The 16,328-nt window shown below is 49.5% G+C and overlaps 1 protein-coding gene across 2 annotated transcripts; it reads right to left on the bottom strand.

Moving 5' to 3' along the window:
• Positions 1 to 1,271: 1,271 nt before the first annotated feature.
• On the bottom strand, positions 1,272 to 16,268 carry CCDC25 (coiled-coil domain containing 25). 2 transcript variants are annotated; one of them, XM_062489581.1, is made up of 9 exons: positions 15,065 to 16,268; positions 14,077 to 14,115; positions 13,111 to 13,150; positions 11,420 to 11,471; positions 10,253 to 10,328; positions 8,058 to 8,161; positions 4,572 to 4,774; positions 2,598 to 2,643; positions 1,272 to 1,490 (listed from the first exon to the last, which is right to left on the bottom strand). In XM_062489581.1, the coding sequence occupies exons 1-9, from the start codon at positions 15,099 to 15,101 to the stop codon at positions 1,461 to 1,463; spliced, it is 627 nt and encodes a 208-aa protein (XP_062345565.1). In that variant the 5' UTR covers positions 15,102 to 16,268; the 3' UTR covers positions 1,272 to 1,460. The 2 variants fall into 2 exon arrangements, with proteins under 2 accessions (XP_062345565.1, XP_062345566.1); XM_062489582.1 differs by lacking the exon at positions 14,077 to 14,115 and having other exon boundaries at positions 15,077 to 16,266.
• Between the last annotated feature and the right edge of the window lie 60 nt (positions 16,269 to 16,328).

The raw sequence follows: 16,328 nt of genomic DNA, 5'->3' as shown, positions 1-16,328 counted from the left end.
ATTTGGTGGGGGGGGGGGCGCTGAGACTGGGAATTCACTGCAGGGGTGGTTTGGGATCATGGGATCATCCCCACGGGATTCTGGGGAGGCTCAGACCGGGAAATCTTTGCAGGGAAGCATCCGGGATCATCCTGATGGGATTTTGGGAAAATCTGGGGGGGGGGGGGGGGGGGAGGGATTGGGGCGATCCCGAAATCCCCACTGGGCCTCGGTGAGGACCCCAAAACATTCCCGAGTTTGGGAACGGGGCCAGCCGGGGACACCCGAAAACATTCCCAGATCTGGGAAAGGCTCTGGAATGGAGCTGGTATCGGAACACCAGGAGCGGCTCCTGCTCACATTCCCAAAATGCCCAAATATTCCCACAACCCCCATTCCCACCATTCCCCCATTCCCACCGGGAACAGCTCCGGTTTTCCCGCCGCTCCCCCTTTCCCACATCCCAAAAATCGGAGCCATCCCAGGCTCTGCTTCTCATGGATCCGGGAGAGCTCCTGGATCCCGTTCCCGATCCCATTCCTGAGCCCTGGGATGTGGGAAGAGCAGGAATTCCAGAATTCCCATAGATCTGGGAAAGCTCCTGGATCCTATTCCCAATCCCATTCCTAATCCCAATCCCAATCCCAATCCAAATCCTATTCCGGAACAGTGGGAATTTCAGGATTCCCATGGATCCAGGAGAGGTCCTGGATCCCATTCCCAATCCCATTCCCGACCCAGCTCCTGACCCCTGGGATGTGGGAAGAGCAGGAATTCCGGAGTTCCCATAGATCTGGGAAAGCTCCTGGATCCTATTCCCGATCCCATTCCTAATCCCAATCCCAATCCCAATCCAAATCCTATTCCCGAACCCTGGGATGCAGGAACAGTGGGAATTTCAGGATTCCCATGGATCCAGGAGAGGTCCTGGATCCCATTCCCAATCCCATTCCCGACCCAGCTCCTGACCCCTGGGATGTGGGAACATCAGGAATCCAGGCTGGGATCACTGGGATCCCATCTTTTCCCTGGGATATTCCCAGATTTCCTCCGAGCCCAGAAACTCTTCCCGCTTTTTCCCAGATCTCTCCCACTCCAGGGATTCTCTCACCCCCTTCCAGAGCAGCTTCCCACAAAACCCTGGGAATTCAGCACAGTTCCAAAGGGAAACGATCCCAGAAATCCCAAACTCCCCCCCCCCCCCCCACCTTCCTTCCCGAGCCGGATCTTTTTCCCGAATTCCCTCCCGGGCGGAGTTTTCCCGACAATTCCCAGCGGGAAGAATTCCAGAGGCAGATCCAAGGCTTTGTTGGCTCCCCCATTCCCGGGAATTCCCTCCCGTTGTCCTTGGAAAAGCGGGGCCGGGAGCGCCCCCGGCTCCGAGGTTTTCCATGGAGCCAGAGTTCGTTTTCCAGGGAATTTTTTTCTTCCTTTTTTTTTTTTTTTTTCCCGGCGTCGGGAACGTTCCCAGGGCGGGATCCTCACATGAAATCGTCGGAGTCGTTCCCGTCCTGCAGGAAAAGCAGGAATGTGGGATTTTGGAATTTCTGGGAATTGCAGCCCATCGTTCCCCGGAAATCGGAGCGGAGGGATCGGGAATCCCGGGATGCTTTGGTAGTGGGGGGGGGGGGGGGGGCAGGGATTTTTTGGGATGATCCCATTCCGATCCCAACGTTTCCCGGCATTCCCGTGGTCTCCAAGCTTTCCCTGGACACCTCGCGGTCTGGAGCCACCCTTGGAGCTCTGGGAATTCCCATTCCTGTCCCATTATTCCCATTCTTCCCATCCCCAATCCCATTATTCCCATTACTCCCATTCCCACACCATTCCCATTATTCCCATTCCAATTCCCATTATTTCCATCCCGATCCCATTATTCCCAGTCTTCCCATTATTCCCATTCTCTCCATTCCCATCCCATTCCCATTACCGCAATTATTCCCATTCCCAACCCCATTCCCATTCTTTCCATTCCTCCCATTCCCAATTCAATTCCCATTATTCCCATCCTTCCAATTCCCCTTCCTCCCATTATTCCCATTCCCATTCCCAATCCCATTACTCCCATTCCCATCCCCAAACCTGTTATTCCCATTATTCCCATTCCCATTATTCCCATCTCATTCCCATTCCCAATCCCATCCCACTCCCATTATTCCCATTATCCCCATTCCCATTATTCCCAATCCCATTCCCATTATTCCCATTATCCCCATTCCCATTCTTCCCATCATTCCCATTCCAAACCATTCCCATTATTCCCATTCCCGTAATTCCCATTCCCAATCCCATTACTCCCATTCCCATCCCCAAACCTGTTATTCCCATTATTCCTGTTCCCATTATTCCCATTCCTATTGCTCCCTTCCCATCCTTGTTCCCACTATCCCTATTCCCATAATTCCCATTCTTCCCATCCCAAACCCCTTCCTCCCATTATTCCCACTCCCATTATTCCCATCCCATTTCCATTATTCCCACTCCCATTATTCCCATTCCACTCCCATTATTCCCACTCCCATTATTCCCAGCTCCTCCCTCCAGGAAAGGCCCCCCTCGAGGAGGTCGGAATTCCCGGAATTCCGTCCAGTTCCCCAGGAATTCCCGGGAATTCTCACCTGGTTGGAGGACATGTTCTCCGCCTTCATCAGGGACGAGTAGCTCCTGCAGGGAGAATTCCAGAGGATTATCCCGGATTTCGGCAGGAATTCCGACTGAAAGCCAGGACCAGATCCCGGAATTCCAAAGGATTTTCCCTCTGGAATTCGGCCTGGCTGGATCAGCCCTTGCTCCCCTCAGTGATTATCCCGGAATTCCTTTTTTCCCCCGAGGTTTTCTCTGGGATCTCCCAGCTGAAAAAATCCCGGACTTGGGAATCCCAATCCCCGTTTTCCCAGCCTGGATGGATCCCCGGGGAAAAATCCCAGAATTCCTGAAATCCCGTTTTTTTGTGGCGTCCAGGGAGAGCTGGAGCTCGGGGAAGCTCCCGAGGGAATCCTGGGAATCCCAAACCCCTGGGGATGAATTCCTGGAACATCCCAGCCCCTCAATCCCGGTTCTCTGGGATCGGGAATTCCGCGAGGAGCAGGAGGAGCAGCAGAACTCCTGGGGAAGCTCCGGGAATTCCAGGGGAATCCAGGATCAATTCCAGACACAATTCCAGGATCAATTTCAGAGGGAATTCCAAAGGGAATTCAGGAAGCAATTCCAGAGAGAAGTCCCGGAGACAATTCCAGGGGAAACTCCAGAGAGAATTCCAAAGTGAATTCCAGAGGGAATTATAAAAGGAATTCCAGAGAGAATCATCAGGGAAAATTCCGACAGGAATTCCAGAGGCAATGCCAGAGCAGTTCCAAAGGGAATTCCAGAGGGCATTCCACAGGGAATTTGAAAAGGAATTCCAGAGGGAATTTTGAGATAATTCCAAAAGGAGGCAAATCCAGAGACAATTCCCGAGGCAACTCCAGAGGGAATTCCAAAAGGAGCCAATTCCAGAGATAACGCCAGAGGCAATTCCAAGAGGAATTCCCAAGGGAATTCAGAGACAATTCCAAAAGGAATTCCAGAGGCAATTCCAAAGTGAATTCCAGGGACAATTTCAGGGCAACTCCAGAGGGAATTCCGCAGGGAATTCTAAAAGGAATCTCAGAGGGAATTCCAGAGCAATTCCAGAAGAAATTTTAAGAGCAATTCCAAAGGGAATTGTAAAACGAATTCCAGAGGGAATTCCAAGATAATTCCAGAAGGAGACAATTCCAGAGATAATTCCAGAGGCAATTCCAGAGATAATTCCAGAGGGAATCCCAGAGGCAGCTCCAGAGAGAATTCAGAGATAATTCCAAAAAGGAATTCCAGAAGAAATTCTACAGGGAATTCCAGAAGGAGGCAATTCCAGAGGCAATTCCAAAGGGAATTCCAGAGGGAAGCTCAGAGAAATTCTGAAGTGAATTCTACAGGGAATTCCAAAAGGAGTTCCAGAGAGAATTCAGGGATAATTCCAAAAGGAATTCCAGAGGCCATTCCAGAGGGAATTCCAGAGACAATTCCAAAAGGAATTTCCGAGGCAATTCCAAAGGGAATTCCACAGGGAATTTAAGGGCAATTCCAGAGGGAATTATAAAAGGATTTGCAAAAGGAGGCAATTCCAGAGGCAATTCCGAAGTGAATTACAAAAGGAATTCCAGAGGCGATTCCAGAGGGAATCACGGAAGGAATTTCGGAGGGAATTCCGAGATAATTTGAAAAGGAGGCAATTCCAGAGATAATGCCAGAGGCAATTCCAAAAGGAATTCCCGAGACAATTCTGGAGGCAATTCCAGAGGCAATTCCGGAGGCAATTCCAAAAGGAATTCCCGAGACAATTCCAGAGGCAGTTCCAGAGAGAATTCAGAGATAATTCCAAAAGGAATTCCAGAAGGAGACAATTCCGGAGGCAATTCCAAAAGGAATTCCCGACACAGTTCCGGAGGCAATCCCAGTCTCTCTCCCTCCCCCCACTCCAGGACTCCCCGTGCCCGTTCCCAGGGTTATCCAGGGAAAACCCGCAGCGGTCTCGGATCCCCCGGAATTCCCGGAATTCCCGGAATTCCCACCTGAGCTCCTCCATCTCCCTCTTTTTCCTCAGCTCCTCCTTCTCGGCCCTGCGGAGCTCCTGGAGCTGCTGCCGGCGCCTCCCGCGCTCCTCCCGATCCCGACATTCCCGCTCGGCCGCCAGGTCCGGGAATCGCTCCACGCGCGTCCGCTCCAGGCGCCGCAGCTGCTCCGACGGCCGCCGCTCCACCGTCAGCGTCCGCACCTGGAATTTCCCGGGAAAAATTAAAAAAAAAAAAAAAAAAAAAAATCCGGGAATGACAGCGGGGATCGGGAGCGCGCGCCGCTCCACCGTCGGCGTCCGCACCTGGAATTCCCAAAAAAACCCCGGGAATAACGGGAATTACAGCGGGGTTTGGGGCGTACTGCTTCACTGTCAGCGCGTGCACCTGGGATTCCAGGGAAATCCAGGAAAAATGGGAATGACAGCGGGAACTGGGGGAGTACCGCTCCACCGTCAGTTTGAGCACCTGGGATTCCAGGGAATTCCCAGAAAAAAAAATGGGAATTAAGAGTGGGAATTCCAACGGGACTTGGTGTTCCACTCCACTGTCAGCATCCGCACCTGGGATTCCCAGAAAAATGGGGAAAAAAAAAGGGAACCATAACGGGAATTAAAATGGGAAGTGGGGGGAGGGGGGGGGGTGTGCGCTGCTCCACCATCAGCGCGTGAACCTGGAATTCCAGGAAAAAATGGGAAAAAAAAGTGGGAATTAAGATGGGAATTCTAATGGGAATTGGGGTGTTCTGCTCCACCGGCAGCGTCTGCACCCGGAAAAAAAACGGGAATTCCAGGGGAAAAAAAACGGGAATTAAAACTGGAATCGAGGGTGTTCTCCGCCATCAGCGTGTGCGCCTTGGGAAAAACGGGAATTCCGGGAGGAAAAAAAATGGGAACGGGAGGCCTTGAAAATTGGGAAAAGGCTCCGGTCCTGCTCTGTGCTGGGAATGTCGGGAATTCTGGGAAAACTGGGAATGTGGAGCTTTCCCAGTGGGAGAAATAACCCAGTCCTGGTTTGCATTGGGAACATCGGGAATCTTGGGGAAAACTGGGAATGGCGGGTGTTCCCGACCGGAAAAAAAAATGTGCCAGTGCTGCTCCCTGCTGGGAATGTTGGGAATTGCAGGGAAAACTTGGAATTCCGCGCTTCTCCCATGGGGGGGGGGGGGGGGGAAACCATCCCCAGCGCTGTGCTCCAAACTGGGAGTGTTGGGAATCTTGGGAAAACCGGGAATTGGGAGCTTTCATCCCTGATCCCGCTCTGTGCCGGGAAATTTGGGAATGTGGGAGGTTTTCCCACGCTCCGGGCATTCCTGGATCCCAGGGATTTGGGTTGGTTTTAGGGGGACAATTCCCAGATCCCAGGAGCCGTTCCCGGATTCCCGAGGTTCCCATTCCCGGATTCCCGAGGTTCCCATTCCCGGAATCCCGAAGTTCCCATTCCCGGATTCCCATTGCTCCCATTCCCAGAATCCCGAGGTTCCCATTCCCAGAATCCTGAGGTTCCCATTCCCGGAATTCCTGTTGCTCCCATTCCCAGAATCCCGAGGTTCCCATTCCCGGAATTCCTGTTGCTCCCATTCCCAGAATCCCGAGGTTCCCATTCCCGGAATTCCTGTTGCTCCCATTCCCAGAATCCCGAGGTTCCCATTCCCGGAATTCCTGTTGCTCCCATTCCTGGAATCCCATTCCCTTTCTCAGATTCCTGTTCCCCAAATTTCCGAGGTTCTCATTCCCAGATTCCCGAGGCTCCCGTTGCTAAATCCCCATTCCCAGATCCCTGTTCCCCATTCCTGAGGTTCTCATTCCCAGATTCCCATTCCCCACTCCCAGATTCCCAAGGCTCTCCTTTCCAGATTCCCATTCCCAGATTCCCGAGGTTCCTATTCCCAGATTTCCACTCCCGCTGCTCCCCATTCCCAAGTCTCTCATTCCCGGATTCCCGTTCTCCATTCCCAGATTCCCGTTTTCCCCCCATTCCCAGTTTTCCCCCCATTCCCGTTGCTGTTCCCATTCCCAAGTCTCTCATTCCCGTTTTTCCCGCTGTTCCCATTCCTGGGTATCTCATTCCCATATTGCTGTTCTTCCTCCATTCCCGTTTTTCCCACTCCAGAGTCTCTCACTCCCATTTTTCCTGCTGTTCCCGGTTTTCCCCCATTCCCAAGTCGCTCGTTCCCGTTTTTCCCGTTTTCCCCGTATTCCCACTGTTGTTCCATTCCCGAGTCTCTCGTTCTCACATTCCCATTTTTCCCCCATTCCCGTTGTTCCCATTCCCAAGTCTCTCATTCCCATTTTTCCCGGTCTTCCCTGCTGTTCCCATTCCCGTTTTTCCAACGTTCCCGTTTGTTCCCGCTGTTGTTCCTTCCCTCTTTTTCCCGGTGTCCCCCATTCCCTTTTCCCCCGCTGTTCCCTGTTTTTACCCGGTGTCTCCCTTTCCCAGTTTTTCCTGCTGCTCCCATTCCCGGGTCTCTTATTCCCCCATTCCCGTTTTTCCCCCCATTCCTGCTGTTCCCATTCCCAAGTCTCTCATTCCCATTTCCCCCGTTTTTCCCTGCTGTTAACATTCCCAGGTCTCTTGTTCCCCCATTCCCGTTCTTCCCGCTGTTCCCTGTTTTTCCTGGTGTTCCTCAATCCCACATTCCCGCTTTTTCCCGGTGTCTCTCATTCCAGTTTCTCCCACTGTTGTTCCCTGTTTCTCCCGGTGTCTCCCATTCCCATTTCCCCCATTTTTCCCTGCTGCTCCCATTCCCGGGTCTCTTGTTCCCCCATTCCCGTTTCTCCAACATTCCCGCTTTACCCCCATTCCGTTTTTTTCCCGCTGTTGCTCCCTGGTTTTTCCCGGTGTCCCTCATTCCCACATTCCCGTTTCTCCCGGTGTCTCCCATTCCCATTTTCCCCAGTTTTCCCTGCTGCTCCCATTCCCGGGTCTCTTGTTCGCCCATTCCTGTTTTTCCCCCATTCCCATTTTTCCCCGCTGTTGTTCCCTGTTTTTCCCAGTATCTCTCATTCCCATTTTTCCCATTTTTCCCTGCTGTTCCCATTCCCCAGTCCCTCATTCCCCCATTCCCGTTGCCCCCCCATTCCTGTTGTTCCCATTCCAGGTGTCTCCCATTCCCATTTTCCCAGTTTTTCCTGCTGCTCCCATTCCCGGGTCTCTTATTCCCCCATTCCCGTTTTTCCCCCATTCCCGTTCTTCCCCCCATTCCCGTTCTTCCCCCCATTCCCGTTTTTCCCCCCATTCCCGTTTTTCCCCCCATTCCCGCTTTCCCCCACTGTTGTTCCCTGTTTTTCCCGGTGTCTCTCATTCCCATTTCCCCCAGTTTTTCCTGCTGTTCCCATTCCCTGGTCTCTTTTCCCCCCATTCCCGTTTTTTCCGCGCTTTGCTCCCTCGTTTTTCCCGGTGTCTCTCATTCCCACATTCCCGGTTTTTTTTGTTTTTTTTTTTTTTCTTTCCCCTCCCCCCCCGGAGCGTCTCCCCGTCACTCACGTCCTTCTGCCGATGGAATCCGATCTGTCCCACGTCCATGTCCGGAGTTTTCCGGAGGTTGCTCCAGGGGGTGTAAACCACGGTCACGGAGCTCAGCTTGCAGCCTGGGGAAAAACAAACGGGAAGGAAAAACAACGGGAAAAACAAACGGGAAAAACAACGGGAAAAACAACGGGAAAAACAACGGGAAAAACAACGGGAAAAACGGGAAAAGGAAAAAACGGGAAAAGGAAAACCAATGGGGAAAAAGGGGGAAAGGAAAAATGGGGAAAGGAAAAAAACGGGGAAAGGAAAAAAACGGGGAAAGGAAAAAAACGGGGAAAGGAAAAAAACGGGGAAAGGAAAAAAACGGGGAAAGGAAAAAAACGGGGAAAGGAAAAAACGGGGAAAGGGAAAAAACGGGGAAAGGGAAAAAACGGGGAAAGGAAAAAACGGGGAAAGGGAAAAAACGGGGAAAGGGAAAAAACGGGGAAAGGAAAAAAACGGGGAAAGGAAAAAAACGGGGAAAGGAAAAAAACGGGGAAAGGAAAAAAACGGGGAAAGGAAAAAAACGGGGAAAGGAAAAAACGGGGAAAGGAAAAAACGGGGAAAGGAAAAAACGGGGAAAGGAAAAAACGGGGAAAGGAAAAAAACGGGGAAAGGAAAAAACGGGGAAAGGGAAAAAACGGGGAAAGGAAAAAAACGGGGAAAGGAAAAAAACGGGGAAAGGAAAAAACGGGGAAAGGAAAAAACGGGGAAAGGAAAAAACGGGGAAAGGAAAACCAATGGGAAAGGGAAAAAAAGGGGGAAAACAAATGGGAAAAAACCAACAGGGAAAACAAATGGGGAAAACAAAAGGGGAAAACGGGAAAGAAAAGTAGGAAAAATGGGAAAGAAAAAGGGGAAAAAACAAACCGGGGGAAAAAAAAAACCAGGAAAAATGGGAAAAACAAACCAGAAAAACAAATGGGGAAATATGGGAAAAAATGGGGAAAAAACCAGGAAAAACAGTAAAAACAAATGGGAAAAAACAAACGGGAAAAATGGGAAAACAAATGGGGAAAAACAGTGGGGAAAAATGGGAAAGGAAAACGGGAAAGGAAAACGGGAAAGGAAAACGGGAAAGGAAAACGGGAAAGGAAAACGGGAAAGGAAAACAAACGGGAAAAAACAAACGGGAAAAATGGGAAAACAAATGGGAAAAACAAACAGGAAAAGCAAAAGGGAAAAATGGGAAAAGAAATTGGAAAAACGGGGAAAACCAATGGGAAAAATGGGAAAACCAGGAAGAACAAACAGGAAAAAATGGGAAAAACCAAGGGGGAAAACAAACGGGAAAAAACGGGAGAGAAAAGTAGGAAAAATGGGGAAGAAAAACGGGAAAAAAACAAACGGGAAAAAGCAAACGGGAAAAATGGGAAAAAATTGGAAATCCCTTTCCCAGAATTTCCAGGGATTTTTTTTTTTGGGATCCAGGGACAGATCCCAACCCTGTCCAGGCATTTCCTGGGGTTTTCCAGGGATTTCCAAGGATTTCTCAGTAACTTCCCAGAAATTTCTTGGGATTCAGGGACAGATCCCGACCCTTTTCCAGGGATTTCCCTGTGGATTTCCCAGGGATTTTGGAGAATTTCCAAGGAATTTCCTGGAATTTTTTTGGGATTCAAGGACAGATCCCAACCCTTTCACGAGGATTTCCCAGGAATTTCCCGACCCTTTCCCAGGGTTTTCCCAGGGCTTGCTGGAATTCCCAGGGATTTTTTTCGGGATTTGGGGACAGATCCCAACCCTTTCCCAGGATTTTCCCAGGAATTTCCCAGGACTTGCCGGAATTTCCAGAGATTTCTTGGGATTCAGGGACAGATCCCAACCCTTTTCCAGGGATTTCCCTGTGGATTTCCCAGGGATTTCTGACAATTTCCAAGGAATTTCCTGGGATTCAAGGACAGATCCCAACCCTTTCCTGAGGATTTCCCAGGATTTTCCTGAACCTTTCCCAGGATTTTCCCGGGGATTTCCCAGGACTTGCTGGAATTCCCAGGGATTTTTTGGGATTCAGGGACAGATCCCGACCCTTTCCCAGGATTTTCCCAGGAATTTCCCGACCCTTTCCCGAGGATTTCCCAGGAATTTCCCGACCCTTTCCCGGGGATTTTCCCGGGTTTTCCCAGGACTTGCCGGAATTCCCAGGGATTTTTTTTGGGATTCAGGGATACCTTGGATGCTGTTGGCCTTCACCAGGTGGGCGCAGTCGCTCAGCACTTCCTTGGGAATGTCATCCATGGTCTGGCCCTGCCCACGGAATTCCCGGGCTTTGGGATCGCCCCAAGCTGCAATTCCCAGCTTTTCCCAAGGAATTCGAGGGAATTCCCACTTTTCCCAAGCTTTTTTTCCCAATTTTCCTGGGGAAATATCCCGAGTTTCCCGGAAAAAAAAAAAAAAATCCCAGTTTTCCCACGGAATATCCCGATTTTCCCATGGTTTCCCAGAGGATATCCCAATTTTTCCAAAGTTTTTCCCAATTTTCCCAAGGTTTTCCATGGAATATCCCGATTTTCCCAAAGTTTCCCTTGGAATGTCACAAATTTCCTAGGAAAAATCCAATTTTCCTGGGGGAAAAAAAATCCTGATTTTCCTAGAGAAAAAAAAAAATCCCGATTTCCCAAGGAATATCCCAATTTTCCCAAAGTTTTCCCCAAATTTCCCATGGAATATCCCATGGAATATCCCAATTTTCCCAATGTTTCCCATGGAATATCCCAATTTACTCAGGAAAAATTCCAATTTTCCCATGGAATATCCCTGATTTTTCCAAGGTTTTCCCCAATTTCCTCAAGGTTCTCCCCAATTTTCCCAAAGTTTCCCATGGAATATCCCAATTTTCCTGGGGGAAAAAAAAATCCCGATTTCCCATGGAATATCCCAATTTTCCAATGGAATATCCCAATTTTCCTGGGGGAAAAAAAAATCCCGATTTCCCATGGAATATCCCAATTTTCCCAAGGTTTCCTATGGAATATCTCAATTTTCCTGGGGAAAAAAAAAACCCAATTTTCCCACGGAATATCCTGATTTACTCAGGAAAAATCCCAGTTTCCATGGAATATTCTGATTTTCCCAAGGTTCTCCTCAATTTTCCCATGAAACATCCCAATTTTTCTGGGGGAAAAAAAAAAAATAAATCCCAATTTTCCCAGAGAAATATCCCAATTTTCCAGGGGAAAAAAAAAAAATCCAATTTTCCTGGGGAAAAAAAAATCCCAATATCCCATGGAATATTCATTTTTCCAAGGAATATCCCAATTTTCCCCAGGTTTCCCAGGGAATATCCCAATTTTCCCAACGAATATCCCAAGGAATATCCCAATTTTCCCAGGATTTACCTTGTGCAGCCGCAGGTAGACGTGAGCAGAGGAGAGTTTGTCCACGTGGAACCTATGGAAAAGTGGGATGGATTGGCTGGGAATTCCAGGGAATTGGGGAAAAAAAAAAGGGGGGGGGGGGGGGGGGGAAAGGGGGAAAAAAGGAAAAAAAAAAAGGGAAAAAAAGGAAAAAAAAAGGAAAAAAAAAAGGAAAAAAAAAGGAAAAAAAAAAAGGAAAAAAAAAAGAAAAAAAAAGGAAAAAAAAAGGAAAAAAAAAAGGAAAAAAAAAGGAAAAAAAAAGGAAAAAAAAGGAAAAAAAAAGGAAAAAAAAAGGGGAAAAAAATAAGGGGAAAAAAATAAGGGGAAAAAAATAAGGGGAAAAAATAGGGGAAAAAAATAGGGGGAAAAAAATAGGGGAAAAAAATAGGGGGAAAAAAATAGGGGGAAAAAATAGGGGGGAAAAAAGGGGGAAAAAAAGGGGGAAAAAAGGGGAAAAAAGGGGAAAAAAAGGGGAAAAAAAGGGGAAAAAGGGGGGAAAAAAGGGGGAAAAAGGGGGGAAAAAAAGGGGAAAAAGGGGGAAAAAAGGGGGAAAAAGGGGGGAAAAGGGGGGGAAAAAGGGGGGGAAAAAGGGGGGAAAAAAAGGGGGAAAAAAGGGGGAAAAAAGGGGGAAAAAGGGGGGAAAAAAGGGGAAAAAAGGGGGAAAAAAGGGAAAAAAAAGGGAAAAAATGGGGGAAAAAAAAAGGGGAAAAATGGGGGAAAAAATGGGGGAGAAAAGGGGGGAGAAAAGGGGGGAGAAAAGGGGGGAGAAAAGGAAAAACAGGGAAAAGAAAAAAGAAATAAGGAAAAAATGAGGAAAATAGGAAAAGAATCGGGAATTAGGAAAAGGGGGAAAGGGAAAACCAATCAGAAGGGGAAAAAACTGGGGAAAAAAACTGGGGGAAAAAAACTGGGGGGGAAATGGGATGCAGGGAATGGGAACTGGGATCCGGGGAACGGGAACTGGGATCCGGGGAACTGGGAACTGGGACCCGGGGAACTGGGAACTGGGATGCAGGGAACGGGAACTGGGATGCAGGGAACGGGAACTGGGATCTGGGGAACGGGAACTGGGATCCGGGGAACGGGAACTGGGATCCGGGGAACGGGAACTGGGACCCGGGGAACTGGGAACTGGGATCTGGGGAACTGGGAACTGGGATCCGGGGAACGGGAACTGGGACCCGGGAACTGGGAACTGGGATCCGGGGAATGGGAACTGGGATCCGGGGAATGGGAACTGGGATCCGGGGAACTGGGAACTGGGATCCGGGGAACTGGGAACTGGGACCCGGGGAACTGGGAACTGGGATCCGGGGAACGGGAACTGGGATCCGGGGAACGGGAACTGGGATCCGGGGAACTGGGAACTGGGATCCGGGGAACGGGAACTGGGATCCGGGGAACGGGAACTGGGATCCGGGGAACGGGAACTGGGATGCAGGGAATGGGAACTGGGATGCAGGAATGGGAACTGGATGCAGGGAATGGAACTGGGACCCGGGGAACTGGGAACTGGGATGCAGGGAATGGGAACTGGAATGCAGGGAACTGGGATGCAGGGAATGGGAACTGGGATGCAGGGAACGGGAACTGGGATCCAGGAACTGGGAACTGGATGCAGGGAACGGGAACTGGGATCCGGGGAATGGGATCCAGGGAATTCCAGCACCCACCAGACGTCCTCGGGCCAGCCGTACTTGATCAGATCCTCGTCTGTGGAACGGGAACGGGCTCAGAAAATCCTGGAACTCCAGTCCCAAATCCCGGAATTCCCAGTCCCAGATCCCGGAATTCCCAGTCCCAGATCCCGGAATTCCCAGCCCAAATCCCAGCTCCAAATCCCAGAATTCCTGTCTCGAATCCCAGAATTCCCAAAGCCAGCCCAGATCCCAGAATTTCCAGCCCCAAATCCTGGGATTCCCAATCTCCAAATCCAACAATTCCCACCCCAAATCCCGGGATTCCCACCCCAGATCCCAAAATTCCCATCCAAAACCCAGCCCCAAATCCCAGAATTCCAACCCCAAATCCCGTGATTCCCAATCCCCAAATCCCAGAATTCCCACCCAGATCCCAAATCCCCATCCCAAAACCATCCCCAAATCCAAGAACTCCAACCCCAAATCCCGGGATTCCCACCCCAGTCCAAATCCCAGAATTCCAACCCCAAATCCCAGAATTCCCACCCAGATCCCAAAATCCCCATCCCAAAACCCAGAATCACCCCAGATCCCAAAATCCCCATCCCAAAACCCAGAATCCCCAAATCCTAGAATTCCAATCCCAAATCCCAAAATTCCAATCCCAAATTCCAGGATTCCCACCCCAAATCCCAGAATTCCCATTCCCAACAGGAATCAACCCCTGGATGGAGAAGGAAAACCCCCCTGGAGAGAGGAAAACTCCAGGAAAAAAAATCCCCCAAAAAAAAAACCTGGGAATTCTCCCCGGGAAGGGCATTTTTTTTTTTTCCCCAAAAAATGGGAGCATCCAATGGAATTCCCAGAGGATTTTCCCCCACTGGATTTTTCCCCCATAAAAACCGGGAAGGGCAGGAGGAAAAGATGGAATATTCCCAAGGAAAACGTGGAATTCCCGACCCCAAAATTCCCAAAATTCCCCAAATTCCCGGCACTCACTCTCGTACTTGTCCTTGCCCATGTAAATGGTGTAAACAGTGGAACAGCTGGGGAAAAAACCGGGAATAAACGGATGGAAAAAATCCGGGATAACCCCCCCCCCCCCCCGAACCCTCAACGGAATCCATGGAATTCCTTCTTCAAAATTCAGGAATTTTTTTCCCTTTTTTTTTTAATTTTTTATTTTTTTTGGGGGGGAATATTTTCATCACTCCCCCCCCCCCCCCCCCCCCCCCCAAACCCCGGCAGCAACAAAATCCCCCCCCCCAAAAAAATAAAAAAACCCAAATTAAAAAAAAAAAAAAAATATTTTTTGGAAAAGCTGAAATTGACGGGAATTTAAAATATTCCGGGATTGGAAGGAAAAATCCAGGAAAAATCCGGGAAAAATCCATCTCCTGCAAAACCCCCAAACTTCAGGATTAAAGGCGAAATTCCCAAAATTTAAGGAGTTATTCCTTGGTTTTTTGTTTTTTTTTTTTTTTTTTTTTTCTCCCGGTGATTCCAGACCGAATCCAGGAATTCCCGGATTTCCCCCCCTATGGAAAAGCGGCGAGGGAAGGAAAATTCCCGACGTTTGTTTTTTCCCGGGAATTTTGATTTTTTCCCGCGGTCGGGGATCCATGGGAATTCTCCTCCTTCAGGAATTCCGGCTCTGGAGCTCAGAAGGGGGGGAAAAAAAATGGGAAGGAAAACAAAACAAAAACAAAACAAAACAAAAAAAAAATTCCAGCGGGTGGAAAATTCCAGAGGAAAAATATCCAGGATTTGACGGCGGGAATCCCAAATCCCGGGAATTTGGGGAGTTTCGAAGTTTGGGAGAGACCCGGGTGCCTTTTGCAGAGGGTGGAGGGGCTGAGGGGAATTTGGGAAAAGGGAGGGAATCGGAAATTCGGGAAGGAATTCCCAGGAATCACTCTGTCCTGGGATCAGGGAATTCCCTGCGAGGGCCCTTCCCTCCCCTCAGGACCCGCTCCCGGCAATCCCGAGGATCTCTCACCGTTGGAGGTGAAGTAAAACACCATGATGGCCGTGCGCTGATCCCGGGTTATCCCGTTTTTTTTTTTTTTCCCCAGGTTTATCCCGGTTTTATCCCGGTTTTATCCCGGTTTTCCCGGGCCCGACTCGGGGCTCCGCCGCCTCCTCCTCAGGGAAGGCCCGGCCGGCAGGGGAACGGCGGGCACCGCGCATGCGCGGGATGATGTCACAACCCCCGCGCGGAACAGCGCGCAAGCGCAGAGCAGCAGGAGAGCTGCGCGGGAACGGGAACCGCGCATGTAAGGGGCGGCCATGATGCCGTACGGCGAAGGGAACTGCGAATGTACGGGCGATAGAAGTGCGCAATCAGGCGGCCGCCATGATGGGGTACGGCAAATATCACTGCGGCATGCGCGGAGCGGCCACGACACCATCCGGCAGAGCGAACTGCGCATGTGCAATGCTGTTCCCGTCTTACCCTGTTTTTCCTTTTATTTCCTTTTTTTTTTTCCCCCTTTTCCCCTTGGATTTTTCTTTCCTTTGCTGCCTCCCGTTTTTTCTTTCCTTTTCCTCTCCCCCTCTTCCCTTTCCCTCTCTCCTCTATTTCCTTTCTCTTTTCCCCCCTTCCTTTCTCTCACTTCATTCCCTTTTTCCTTTCCTTTTTCCCCACCCCTTTCCTCTTCCCCCTTTTTTTCCTACCAAAACTGCGGGAAAACCCAGAAAATTTGGGGAAAATCCACTCCGAAGCCGCTGATTTCCCTTTCCCACCCCCTTATTCTTTCCCCTTTTCTCTTTTTTCCTCACCTTTCCTTCCCTTTTTTGTCCCTTTTCCTCTTTTCCCTTCCCCTTTCCTTATCGTTCCTTTCCCCTTTTCCCTTTTATTTTCAAAAAACAAAGTTCACTCTTTTCCAGTTTATAAAAGGGATAAAAAAGGGACAATATCCAGCGCCGGGGTGTTCGTTAATCCTAATATTCTTAAAAGTTTTTGCATTATACGGGTTTATGCATGTTCATGTGCACTTATATGTATTAATTTAAGTATTTTGCCAGTTTAGACTTTTATTATTATTATTATTATTTTAACCTTTGACTTGCCTGCGTGCCGTCCTGTGGATTAAATCGATGTATTTTATTTCTCCTCGAAGCTCTTTTCTGTTGGCTTTTTACGCTGTTTAGGTGATGATAAAGTAAAATAATAAAGAAGTAGACTACAACTCCCATAATCCCCCCCCGCGCGCGCGCGCGCCAGCCAAGCTGCGAAGCGCCGCTCCGTT

Source organism: Cinclus cinclus, chromosome 3 (genome assembly GCF_963662255.1).
Source record: "Cinclus cinclus chromosome 3, bCinCin1.1, whole genome shotgun sequence".
Classification (NCBI taxonomy): Eukaryota; Metazoa; Chordata; class Aves; order Passeriformes; family Cinclidae; genus Cinclus; species Cinclus cinclus.
This window is presented reverse-complemented; position numbering and strand designations above follow the sequence as displayed.

What these genes read in the sequence shown, in the direction of transcription:
- CCDC25 (XM_062489581.1), bottom strand. Translation starts at nt 15,101, where the DNA reads ATGGTGTTTTACTTCACCTCCAACGGTGAGAGATCCT. An exon ending in CTCCAACGGTGAGAGATCCT is followed by an intron (nt 14,116 to 15,064) that starts CGGGATTGCCGG and finishes CCAGCTGTTCCA; the next exon opens with CTGTTTACACCATTTACATG. An exon ending in TCTACCTGCGGCTGCACAAG is followed by an intron (nt 10,329 to 11,419) that starts GTAAATCCTGGG and finishes TTCCGTGGGCAG; the next exon opens with GGCCAGACCATGGATGACAT.